This window comes from Platalea leucorodia, assembly GCF_965183815.1.
Source record: "Platalea leucorodia genome assembly, chromosome: 8".
NCBI lineage: Eukaryota > Metazoa > Chordata > Aves > Pelecaniformes > Threskiornithidae > Platalea > Platalea leucorodia.
The window spans coordinates 36,768,200-36,781,026 of record NC_138830.1 but is presented as its reverse complement, the minus strand read 5'-3'; the positions used below and the strand labels follow the sequence as shown (position 1 = coordinate 36,781,026).

Below are 12,827 nucleotides of genomic sequence, written 5' to 3'. Positions count from 1 at the left end.
AAGTTACATATAGATGTTTTAAATGTTTCGGTTAAGAAAGTTTTTCAAAATTTTGTACTAATCTGGTCATATCTCTACAGTCCCACAGTTGCCCATTTTGTATGGATGAAACTTACCACTTTCATAACAGATTTTTTGCAAACATAAATGCCATGGGAGGTTAGTGACCAGCCTGCCCTTTATTTTGAATCTTAACCACACAAAGCATCCTAGAGAGAGGCAGATCAACACTTGATCACCTAAAAGCACAGAAGCAGAATTGCTAGGCTTTGATCGCAAGAACAAAAGCTCATCCAGAACAAACTCAAGTCAGTGCAGGAGGCAGCTGCTCACAATAGGCCTGAATGTGGCTTTCTGGGAGAAATCGTGCACTCACCGCCACATGAGTACCCTGTGAACCTAACTCAGCTGAAAACTAAGAATAGGAGGAAGTAAGTTTACTTTCAAAAATAAAATGGCAGCACAGATAAAGGAACAACCTGGGCAGAAAACAACACTGTCTGGTTTGCATTAACCCATGATCTGATTTCAAATCCTAGGCTTAGCTTTAGTAACGGCCTTTCACAGCTTCTGCTGCAACTTGAGACAAGATGGGCAAGTGCGACCACACTGGACCATCACACTCCAATGGCACTCTTACAGTCTCCAGTACAACGTTAAAGTACCTTAATCCTATAAACAAAGATTTAATCCCCACACTGAAGAAAGGCAGTTCATAATCACAAGAGAGCACTGTATGTGGCAAATTAAATGTCTAAAAGAACCACATACTTATGCTCTGTTAAGTGTCAATATATCCTAGGGCTTTGGTTTGCATTGTTTTGCTTGCAGGAAGGGTGTTTTATTACCTTAAGTCTCTGATTGAAAGCATCAAACAGCAGTTTGATTCCATCCTGAGTCAGGTTAAGGATGAGGTCATGGCTAAGAGGTGACTGTAAAACAAACAACAAAAAAAAAAGCTGTTAGGCTTTTAATTTCAAGGCTTCCTTGTGAAGATATATATCATTGTATAAATATTAATTAGTTACTTTGGAAAAACAAAACTGTCTCAGAAAACAACCACTTGTTCAACAAATAAGCATAATGAAAATACATTTGACCAAACCTCTCAACCCCTTCAGTTTCCTTATGAAAAGAAATAGAAGTGCTTGTGCAAGATCTGCAACCTGCAAGAACTCCCAGAAGGGCAGCTATCCATTACTTTAAGTGAGGGGAAAAAAACCCACCACCTTGAAAATTAACATTCCAAGTTTAGCATCAGAGACATCATGCAGGGACAGTCCATTGCATTCCTGGCGCACAAAAATAATAGCCCATCTCACCAAGTCTCGCATCAGAACCAAGCATACGCTTGACAAAAAGATGGTGAGAGGGCTTTCCACTTCAAAAAAAAAAAAAAAAAGAAAAAATCGAGAGTGTCACAGTCTTTTTTCAGGCCTCAAAAGGAAGGCTTCAGATTTATGTTGTGAATTTAGGTTTCCTTAGTTACTGTGAATCATAACAACTAAAGGCTTAATTTGCAGTCTGCTGGAGTCAATAGGAGACATTCCACTGGCTTCACTGGTGTCTGTATAGGCTCTAAGCCATCTCAGTCTGCTGCAACACTGTGGAAGCCGCTCACTCCTATACCGGTACAATCCATGCATACACAGTCAGTTGGCTCTAATTCAGCTATTTGATCGTATACCATCTAAAGCACATTTGCTTCAAAAAGCTCTACCCTCCACAACTGTCTCCTCAGAGGAGGAAAAAGGCTGAACAACAGACAGGCAGCAATATTCATGTCCTAGAATTGCACCAAGCAGTTATCTAGCAAAAGACAGAATGGGGATGGGACATCTGGGGCATACACAGGCTTCTAAAGCAGGCAGCCACACCATACAGCCCTTTCTACGAATTAAGCATAAGCTATCTTAAAAACTGTTACTCTCCCCTTTGCTCTGCTGGGAGAAGGTCTATGTTTTGACTGCCAGAAGTCTAAATCATCCTAAATTTTCCCACCTCTTTATTCTCACGTCAGCACTGTCTTCTAGCCTGGATACTTTTTGTGCATTCTCACATGCATCCCCCACCCCTTCCCAAACCATGTATTTAAGTAACCAGATCCTAGACTTCACATCACTAGGTCAAAACAAGCCACAGGGCTTTCAATCCCCTGTGATGCAGATTTCCCATTCCCCTTGATCACTGCAGTAGCTTTTCCTGAAGCAGGTTCATTTCGAGCTCATCCTTCTTGAACACCGGTGATCTGGCATGTAAGCTGTCTTCGAAATGAAATCTTCACAGCGCCTTGCACGATGGCATCAATATTTCACTATTGCTGGCAAACTTTTATGATGCTGTGTAGAACTGAAGCAGCACTGCAATATAGCCATGAGTCTGAGAGAAAAAGGTCCAATGTTGATCCTGACGGTCTTTTTTTAAATCCCTTATAAATCTAATTTAGAAAGGCTACAGACAGAGCAAAAAAAACATGTGTCATGGTACATTTAAATATACCAAGAGAGTTCTGATATGGGATATGTTCTGCATTTCATTGGTTTCTAAACAGAATTTTCATAAGGGTATTCCAAAATTAATGAGAGCATTACAAGTACTTTCGAGTGGGTGGGAAAAAAAACCCAAACATCTGAGGAAAAGCTTGATAATTAGTACAGCAAATAGCTTCTGTTCTATGCTGGCGTATTTTCTAATAGAAGAAAAGTTTCAAGGGCACAAATTTAGTTCATGTGACTTAATACACAAAATAGAACCTCAAGTATGAAAGATGATGCCAGGAAGCAACAGGAGCGTCCTTCCTGAAGGAAGCAACTCAGATGTGCAGTTACACTGCTAGTCTACATAAAGCTGCAGGAAAAACTGTTATCACTGAACAATCCCATCGACACAAGTCCAGAGGAAGAGGCTTAGGAAAACATACAAAGTCAATTAAGTACCCCACTTAAACTGACCAAAAAGGAGTTAAAATTCTTTAGTCACAGAAAAGGGTTCATCAAGCTTTTTTGGCACAGTTTGGGCATCCCGTTTATGTCAAGTAAAAGAGAGAGCTGTGGGCAGATCTAATTGCATTGAATTGTCATATAAATTTTTGAAAGGAAATACTCGCTGCTGGAGTTCCAGAATCAGAAATTCAGCGCTTTAGATGCAACGCCTTTAAATAACATTTGATCACTATGCTCAAAGGCATTCTTTTAGAAAGCAAAGAGGAAAGACATGAAAGCTGTTCATGTATAGTTTAGCTAGATAGAAGTTGTGCATGGCAAAATTTATTTAAAGCTTTCAATCTTCTCAGAACTGCAGCAGCAGCTCAGCTGCTAATGAAGTGCATGATGTTCTGCACAAGGGTGAGGATATAGCCAGACAGTCAACTGCAGGCCCTGAGTGGCATGTGAAAAAAAACCTGCACCGATATCAGGTACTGAATTGGAATAATATAGAGAAAAAAAATATCATCAGCACAACTATTCCATGAAGTTGAGAACTATTATTTTGTTGGACTGTGCAGATGTTAAAAATATCTTTACATTTATTACAGCCTGGGGAGAAAAACCCTAACCCCAGCCCTCCTAGATCGAATGAAAATTCGGTATACGTGGTCAAGCACAATATAGCTTTCCAAGAGGCGTAAAAAGCCAAGCAGCAGTATACCTTGCCTTCTAGCACTGGACCACTTAATCCTTCTGTGATTCTACAAACCTGAGAGGAATGGGAATCTCATCATTTATCTAAACAAACCTAGAAATAATTCTGGAGTGTGCTGTGGCAAGAAAAACTAAAAAAAACCTCCAAAGTATACAAAAAACAAGGAATACATTCACTGCTGACAGATGCTCCCATGCATTAAGTACAAGGAGCTAGATTTTCAGTTTGCAATTCAGTCATCATAAAACCCATAAATCTACATAATGTGAAACAAAAAAGGATAATTCATTTAATTATATGAAATACGTATCCAGCAGTAAACGCCAGAGTCAAGTTTGTTCCTTAGCCTTTCAGTATTCACTGCGAATGCATGAGGCCTCAATCAGTATTTTGATACAAACTGACATTCTAGCAGACTTTGCCTTTTTCCTGATGCAAAGATTTGTAACCTACAACATATGAATATCACCTTCTGATTAACGTGCATTTCACATAATACACATTTGGAGAGTCACAATCTTCTGCTGTCCTGTCACCTCTTCCCTTCCACTTCCTTGAAAGTAAAGGTGGGTATATAACACATTTTATTTGATCTAGCAGAAAGGTTTCACTTTTAGTCCCCTTTTTGATGGAAGTCAAACATATTAGGAACTTAATACTTAGTTATGAAGAATGACTGAAACATCTACAGCTGGTTCAAATTCTTGCATCCACTTTCTGCAGACAAAATTGCAGATCCAGAGAGAAAGCACTGAAGCCTTTTCAGGGGGTTCATCACCACTGAACCAAACACGAAAGCAGAAAGTAATGAACGATTCAGTACTTCAAAAATACTGCAATGCTTGAAAATGATAATGTAAAAAGACTAGAATTAAATTATCCAGCTAATTACAGAACATTTCCTTTCTTAAAGGAAAAGCAATATGAACCCCACCACCGCATATACAAAACCGATACCTGTTAAATCACTGCACTGTGCTGAGGACTATTACACTTAACGTGAAACTGTTATAAAAGCTACACCTCTGATGTGGTGGCAATAATTTGGTGTAATTCAATTTCAAGTAGCTCCACAACTCATACAATACGTATGTTAGCATGACACAGCATCAGTATACCTCCTAATGCCTTAATTCTGGGACACAATATGGCAAATGACCCAGCCAGACCGTGCACTACTCACCTGCTCACTGTAGAGAACCTGGACGTTTTTGATAATGCGACAGTGTTTCTGAAGAATTGCTACAGCCTGAGCCAATGGCATTCCTGTAAATAAAAACAGTTGTATTTCTTCAGTTCGGAGACCAGCTAACTGTTTTTTAACAGAAAGGTTACAGATGAGGTAACAGAGCCGTCATCAGCAAACAGTACATTACAACAGAAAGGTGTGCAATCAACAAATAAGCCTACTTGACTCATGATATCAGCACAGACCTGTTTTCCTGAAACAGAAAAGTCACTGTTTATCTACCAGTTTGTTAGGCATATATGAAAGAGAAGTATCTCTAGCAATTAAACAGCAAAGTTCAGGCAGAAAAAGCACAGGTCTTTTTACAATCCATGCACAAAATTTTCTGCTTTTTGGGGCAAACAACCGATAACTGATAAAATAGCCTACACCAAACTCCACTAGAGCTGGCTAGAGCACTCCTGTACGCATTCAGTAGGCTCCCGGACCACAGTTTATGGCATACCCTTTATCACACTTGATAAAGTACTGAGTAGTTGTACAAGACAGATACAAATAATAAAATGGAGAAATGATTCTCCTTAGACCTAACAGGCCACATTATCCGCTGGTACGGCTGCATTTGTGTCAAGGAAGGAACCTTATCTTCTCCGTTTACAGACAAGATAAACATACTAAACAATTTGGTTCAATTGAAGTAATACACTTAATAGTCATTCACCCTCTAACACAATTTCAAGGTTTTTTTGTTGTTGTTTTGTTTTTATTTTTCTTCAGTGTATATCTTATCTTTACAGCTACAAATTTTTGAAGTGGAATGAAGCAGCTGATTCTGCAGAAAGAATAGCACCACACCATCTCATCCTTTATCACACTTAAAACCTTTGTTACCTTTCCAAACGAAATGTGATCGTGTTCCTGGATTCAAAGCAGACATTTATAAAGAGAGGTTATGAGCTCATAATTGTAAAGTTTTATTTCCCTACTAATTACTGCACATCAATTTAGATTAGTTATCTGACATTTTATTTACATTCTTTGTCCCATTCTTCTCTATTTCTAGTTTTTAAACATGAAGAAAGTTGCCTTGATTAAGGCAAATTTACCACAGGACCTACACTTTTATTTAGTTAACAGTTCAGGCATTCAAATTTTTAGTTACTAGCTACACCTCTCAAATTCAGACCGTACATCATGTTCCAAAGCACCTTTTAGACATTATCTATAGTACCAAAGTGAGAAAACTCCCTCTTTCTCCATATATACATATATCACACACACGCCTAGATCACCATAGGTACTGCTTTAATGTAATACTAGCATAACACTAAAAAAAAAAAAATTCTTTTCACTGTCGCACTAAGCTAGGCACCTGTTGCACCCATACATTGCAGTTTTTCTGCAATTACGAAACCAAGTTTTGCCAAAACAGGCTTATAGATTAGAACTACAGTGACTCAATTTGTAAATACAATATACAACTGTTTCTGTGAAATTGTTTTTCACATCAGCCCGTAATCCTGGAAACAATTTTTTTTGCAGCTAGAAATTATACACCCGAAGATGATATAAAATAAAAAAGAATAGTTATTATTTTAATAATGGTAATAAAATTAAAATGCACAGAGCCACACAATAAAACAGCACTGTTTATCATCTAGGAAATAACAATTGTCTTATAGTCTAAGCAGCTGAGTTTTAAAAAGACAGTTACTATGTGTTAAATATTTTCAAAATGGAACAGAAACATAAATAACAGCAAGAAGCTAAGATCAAAGATGCTGCTGTAAAAGTTCCACCTTTCTTAACCTAGTAAAAACTATGATTCCAAAAAAAGTAAAGACAATTTAAGAGTATAAAACTCATTCTAAAAGTCAGTATTTCTAGGAGATTTGCAGAGGTAAAACCATGACCTCTTTTCAAAAAACAAGTGGCAAAGGCTCAAACAAAGCCAGCGAACAAGCTGACAGGATCTATACACTGACGGCAAGCGCCAGAAGTAGGTAAGGTTTCAGTAAAAAAGCATGCAGTTAAAAAAAAAGTGCACACAAACACGAAGTTCAGTTTGTAGTCCGATGTAAACTGATGCAATCTTGGGTTGGTAAGTGTGCAAACAGATGGCTCATGTGACTCTCTTACTCAGAGCCTTCTGAAGCTGCAAGCAAATGGACATGGACTGATTTTGTTCAGTTTTCAGCAACTAAAAATAAAGCAGATTTTGCCACGCAGCTGCTTAGCAAAGCTACACTGAGCAACTTAAGTTCTCTGAGAATAGTTCTTGAGAACAGTTTGAATGTTTCTCCTAAAACATGCATGGAGGAGCCAGTATCCTCCCTTTGCCTCCATTAGCAGAGAGCCAAAGGAGGAGTAAAGAAACTGGGTTATTTTTCTCCACCCTTCTCACGCGCACACACATACAACACCCCCTTTTCCTCAACATTCGTCAGCCTTGCAGTCAAAGAGGAAAACAAAGAATTCTTTCTCCTCTGCTCACCAGTCAGGGGGAACGGGGAGGCAAACATGGTTTCCAGCACATCAGACAGTCAACCAAACCGAGCCATGGCAAATAACACCCACAAAAATCAGTGCTAGGACTCTCCTGTCACAGACTTTTCCCTTTTCTAAATGCTGGAGTGATACAAGTGACACAAGACACTCCTCTCACATACACTGGTTGTGAACAACATGGCTTGAAGCGTTAGTCTATGCTCATACTGTGTGTCTTGGAGGGGAGGGGGATAGAGGAGTGAATAAAGAGTAAAAGAGAAGAATACAAGGAAATCCAAGAGAAGATCAATCGTAACACATTAAATAAAGAGAAGTGAAACTTAGTAGGAAAAGAAAGTATAAAAAGCAAGAGAAATTCAAGTACGCCTTAGAAATTATACATCTCAAACGCTAATAATACAGCTATAGGCACTACAGAATAGGTATTTAATTGTCCTCCTTTAAAACAGCAGGAACATAGCCCGAGAGGTGCAGTGACACAGGTACCTATCTAATTGAACACAAAACTCAGCCTTGGTTGAATTTTTTATGCTCTGGTCACACAGTGAGTCAACACTGGAGCCAGAAACAGAATCCAAAAACTCATGTAAAAAATTTTCCTGGCATTTCCCCTCAGTCATCTCCATTGTGGGCACAATACTGGAAGCCAGAGTCAGCAGCAGTTCAGGAATACTGCCATTAGTTCTGCTAAGAGCAGATCTAAACAAACGACGAGTAGAATACCGCTGGCAGCGAGAATCCCATTTACACTGGCGCTTCCAACCTCGCTACCACGAACACAGCTGAACCAGCTTTATCAGCAGGGACAACTTTCATACAGCACCACTAGCGCAAGACAAAGTTAAGTATCTTAATACCGAGTCAGCCTCCTGCTCTATACCAGCAGGTCATGCTAATTATATATTAGACGCATCACGTGGTGGCTATGTTTACTCCAGGAATTACAGCTGAGTTTCCTTCCTCTCACATCTATGCATCTGTGTGTGTGTACACATAGACAGAGACACAATATATAATTTTAACCATGAGATTGCATTAATGAGCTTCTTCAGAGGTTCTTGGGAAAATGAAAATCGTTTTCTCTCTCCCCTTTTTTGTTTTTTATAAGGAGAATGAGGGGGAAGCCAGTACTACATATGTATGAAGACTGTCAGGGTATATAATTTGAAACTGCATTTCTTTCCAGGTAATACAGGCACTAAAGGATCACAGAAGGTCATGCAGAGCTGAGAGCGCACAGTAACGCGTTAGCGGTATAAGATCACTGAGATTTCAAAGGGTGGGACCTGAGGTACTATAATTAGCCTCCAAAAGCCATTCTAACGCTCCCGGTAACCATCAAGTTGTACTTGACTCTGAAGTCACAGCAGCATAAACAGCCCTTTGTGTTTGAGGGGTTTCATATAAACAACCCCACGTCACAGCACCCTCTTTTGGTGCAAACCAAGTTCACGGAAGCTGTGTAACTGTTTTTAAGGAACAGTCTGTCCCCCTGCCGTCACAGGTGACAACAGCAGCAGCCACAGAAGTAGAAGTGTAACTCAAGTTCTGGCAGATACAGTCGGCTGCCATGCAGAGCCCTGTTTACATTAGCCAAACTACTACTACCATTAACTGCGCTTTAGACAGAGCAACAGCAGACGGAAAACTGAGAGAAAGCATCCAGTGCTTATATCTCAAACAATCACTTGGAAAATGAGAGAGCTACAGTATTTTCTGAGAGTTTTAAGGACTACCAGTATCTGCTTGAAAACACAGGTCGTCTGAAGAATCCATACAATCTAAGTTTCAGCAGTACATTTAAGTGCCCTGGGCTGAGCACCAGCCAAATTTCCATCAGCTGGGGGAAAGTTCTTTCTCATGGCAGTAAATAGAGCAATGGCTGGTAAGGAAGGACCTCTCAGAGAGATGAAAAAATAAGAATCATTGTGGGGAGAAATACTCATTATCTAACCCTGAGATAAACCCTTCAAAAGTTTACCTTCTCCACTACAATGTCGCAATCCAGCAATGACACAAAGAAACTGTGAAACTCAACTCGTATTTATGAAAGGTTTGTACAGAAAAGCACAGCATTTATGCTAAGTATTAGCGCGCAGTTGAAGATGCTGATACACGTCAGGTGATATTCAGGTGACAGTCAGCACATCCACGCCCCCTCTTTTAGGAGTTATTTAAAAATATTACCAGTCTAAGATGGCAAGGCAAGACAAGTCAAGGTAAATGAGTAGAAGAACGCACACAAGCTGATAAACAAAGCACAACTCGGTGTGCAAAAGCTAAAGATGAGACTATACACTACAAGAGAATCCTTAAAGCTTGTACATTAACATTTTTAGCGACAGAAAAAGGTGAGCTTTAACTCTCTCTCCCTTTCACTCTTGCAACTCGCTGAAAGCGCTGGGAGAAGCCTCACGAGAGCCGGATCACCAGCGGACCCGAATCACCCCGCTCACGCAGACGGGGCCCCGGGGCGAGCTCCGGGGAGACACAGGCAGACACTTACCCAAGGTGAACTCCCATTGCTCGTTCCCCAGAGACCGCTCGGGCACCACCTCCAGATCTAGCATTGGCTCAGGTAGCTGGAGGCCGCGGGCTGGCACGGCAGGTCACCCGGTCGCTGCGCCGGACCTCTGAGGGAAGCAGGAGGGAAGCTGGCTGCCTGCGCGCCGGGCAGCCGCCCCCCGAGGGGACCCGCCACCCCAGCCCCCCGGGGGACAGCGCTGAGTCACAGCGGAGCCCCCGCGCCGGGCTGAGGGGGGGGCCCGGGCACCGCCGCCACGGCAACCGGATCCCCCCGCACCGCCTCACGGCCCCGCTCTCCGCGCCTCCCCCCGCCCCGGGCCGGCCACCGAGCGCGGGCAGCCGCTGCCCCGCTCGCCCGCCCCCCCGGGGGACGGGGAGCCGCCGCCGCCGCCTCGCCGCTGGGCCCGGAGGTACCGACGGCGGCCCCGGCCCGCCGGGGAGGGGAGCGGGGGGGCTAAAGCCCACTCCCCCCCCGCGCTGCGGGCCGCCACTCACCTCACTTGCGGCTGCTGAAAAAGTGCTTTGCAGCTGTCGTCAGGCGAGCCCGCGCGTGGGGCGGGGCGGAGGGCGGGGATGGGGCGGGGCGAGCCACCCCGGCCCCGCCCCCAGAGCGTAGGGGAGAGGGGAAGGTGGCGGCCTGGCGAGGCGGAGTCCGCCGGTTCGAGTCCCACCGCCGGAGCCTCAGGGCTGCCCTCGGGGTGGTGGGTCCAGCCCCACTGTCACCCCCTGCCCTTGTCTCCAGACGAGTGTCAGACCTACAACACAAGCCCTAATTACACCGTGTCACAGCCCGCACAGTAAGCTCAGGATTAGAAAAAAAAAGGCAAACCCAAACCAACCCAGTCGCATCCAGTTTTTCCAGTTGAAAGGCCAGGGTGGAGGCCAAAGGCATGAAGGAAGGAGGTAAGGAGAAATTAGTCACTGGCACGAGCAAAGTTACTGGAACAAGCTCAGGAATGACTCGATGAGGAAGAAAGTCCTAACGAGGTCATTGGCTTTGCAATATTATTTGAGAAAACAGGTGGATCACCACCCAAGCGGCTGTGGTAGCCAAATGCTGAGCTTTTTTCCCTAAAGAAGTCCAACCTTTCCCCTGGGGTGGTGGTCACCATGCATGAACCTGCTTTGCTCAGACCCAGAAGACCCCAGGTGCAAGCAGTTGGCATCCACGCAATGAACGAGGATAACGGAGCTCTCCAAGATGCTGAGATGCTGCTGCCCTCCCAAGGCTGCCACCACCTTCAACACCCCACGTCACACTCATTTTTACAGCAGAAATTTGATCCAAGATGAATGGCACCAGGTCAAGCATTGCCCAACATAAGCAGGGAATTAAAGAGAAACATGACAAAACCCAAGGGTACGGACTCGTGCCAGACTCACGTGAAGCGACACGCCCGCTGGAGTAGGGCTGCACAAGTGATGGAAAACTCAAGAGGGTCCAGAGGGTTTGGAAGCAGCTGTAATTCCTTCTGCTGGCAGGTCGAGGCTCCAGGAGGGGCAGGGAGTGGAGGGAGATGCATTTTTTCCATGTTTATTGTAGGATGGTAGCAGAAAAACCTCTCCTTGGGTGACACCTATCTCTTGTCCCCTCTCCTCTGCTGCATCCTTCGGGGCGGTGGTGCTCGGTCCTGGCTTGACCCCACCATCTGCATGCTGCCCACCACGTCCCAGTGGAGGTCTGCAGCAGGCCAGCACCATCGCACAGAATAGCCATCACACAGAATATCCTGCAGCGGGGCGGAAAATACCATTTAGGAAAACCCTTCATGCAGCTAACCACAGAAGTTTGAATTGCTCATATTAAAAAAAAAAAAAAAAAGAGAGAAAAACAAAATTCCTGCTAGGTTTTCCACTGCAATCTCCTTCCCACCAGCGGCCTCGTGTTCCCGTCAGACACTCCGTGTACCCCTTGTGTCACCAGCAACATACGGTCTTCATAAAGCCCAGAGCGAGCCAGCCTGCTCCAGAGGCCCTGGCTCTTGGGTGGAAAAGCAGTAATTTGCCTTTTGGTCCTGCCTCAGCTGATGCCTGCCAGTGAGCTGCCTGCTGCACCGACACGGCCTTTGCACGGCAAAGCATTACGCTTTGCTCTCTAAAACCCAATGTGGGCAGGCTGTGCACGCACCACTTCCAAGCCAGCTGCAAAGAAAAGCTGTCCATCATCATTTCAAACAACTCTTTTAACAACCAGTATACATAAATACCAACAGGCGTAGTCAAACCTCTTTTTCCATGGGCAGACTAAGCCATCGCTGGCAGGGGGAATCAAAGCATTAAAAAAAAAATCCCAGTTGCGTTTGGGAGCAGGACCTCGGCCAGGCTCTGCTCTAAGCACTGCGTTTCTCAGCATCTGCCTTCGGGTCACAGAGCTGTCAAAGCAGGCCAGATTTTAATGTATACGGCATGGAGTGAGCCCCAGGGAAATTAGCTTTCCCTTGAAGTCAGCTGCACGTTGCTCTATTTATTATTCATGCCTTCCTTGCTTTTTTTTTTTAATCTAAGCATGGTGACATCTTAATATGCTGAAAAGCGCAGAGGTGCTGCCAATTTTTCCCCTTCCTTCCAGCCCTCTGACACATCTTTATTGGCTCAAAAAGAGGAATTAGCCCTTCCTCTCCTGGGAGCACGGGTTGATCCTTCATCACAACCCACCCGCGGCACTCCGACTCACCATATCTATCTGTCTGTCTATCTATCTATCTATCTATCTATCTATCTAAGGAACGTACTTGAGAGAAGAAATATCTAGCTAGAAGTCTTCTGTTACCCCATTTATATAATGCAGCTTGAAGGACACCCCCAGCACCCACTTTTAACTGGGCCCAGGACACACGCACCCCTCAGGTAGGGATGCTGGATGGAAAGCAGGTGGATGCAGAATAGCTGGGCTTTGCAGAAACTCTTCTCCAAATCACTCCTGCGTTGGGTGATGCCCTCTGAACGCCCAGTGCTGCAAACT

At 43.7% G+C, this 12,827-nt stretch overlaps 1 protein-coding gene across 6 annotated transcripts in view; it reads right to left on the bottom strand.

Annotated features, from left to right (window-relative positions):
• Positions 1-10,422, bottom strand: part of PHAF1 (phagophore assembly factor 1) — a 37,184-nt gene extending 26,762 nt beyond the window's left edge. For 5 of the 6 annotated variants that reach the window (XR_014229034.1, XR_014229035.1, XM_082320106.1 and 2 more), the window contains exons 1-3: positions 9,846-10,170; positions 4,826-4,908; positions 849-932 (exon numbers count right to left, since the gene is read on the bottom strand). Coding sequence is in view for 3 of the 6 variants with exons in the window: in XM_082320106.1 (XP_082176232.1) it covers positions 849-932; positions 4,826-4,908; positions 9,846-9,909 (231 nt within the window). In the remaining 3 variants the exon portion in view is untranslated. Of the gene's footprint in view, positions 1-848; positions 933-4,825; positions 4,909-9,845; positions 10,171-10,360 lie in introns of those variants that run through there. The other variant, XR_014229033.1, reaches the window with a different exon arrangement.
• Between the last annotated feature and the right edge of the window lie 2,405 nt (positions 10,423-12,827).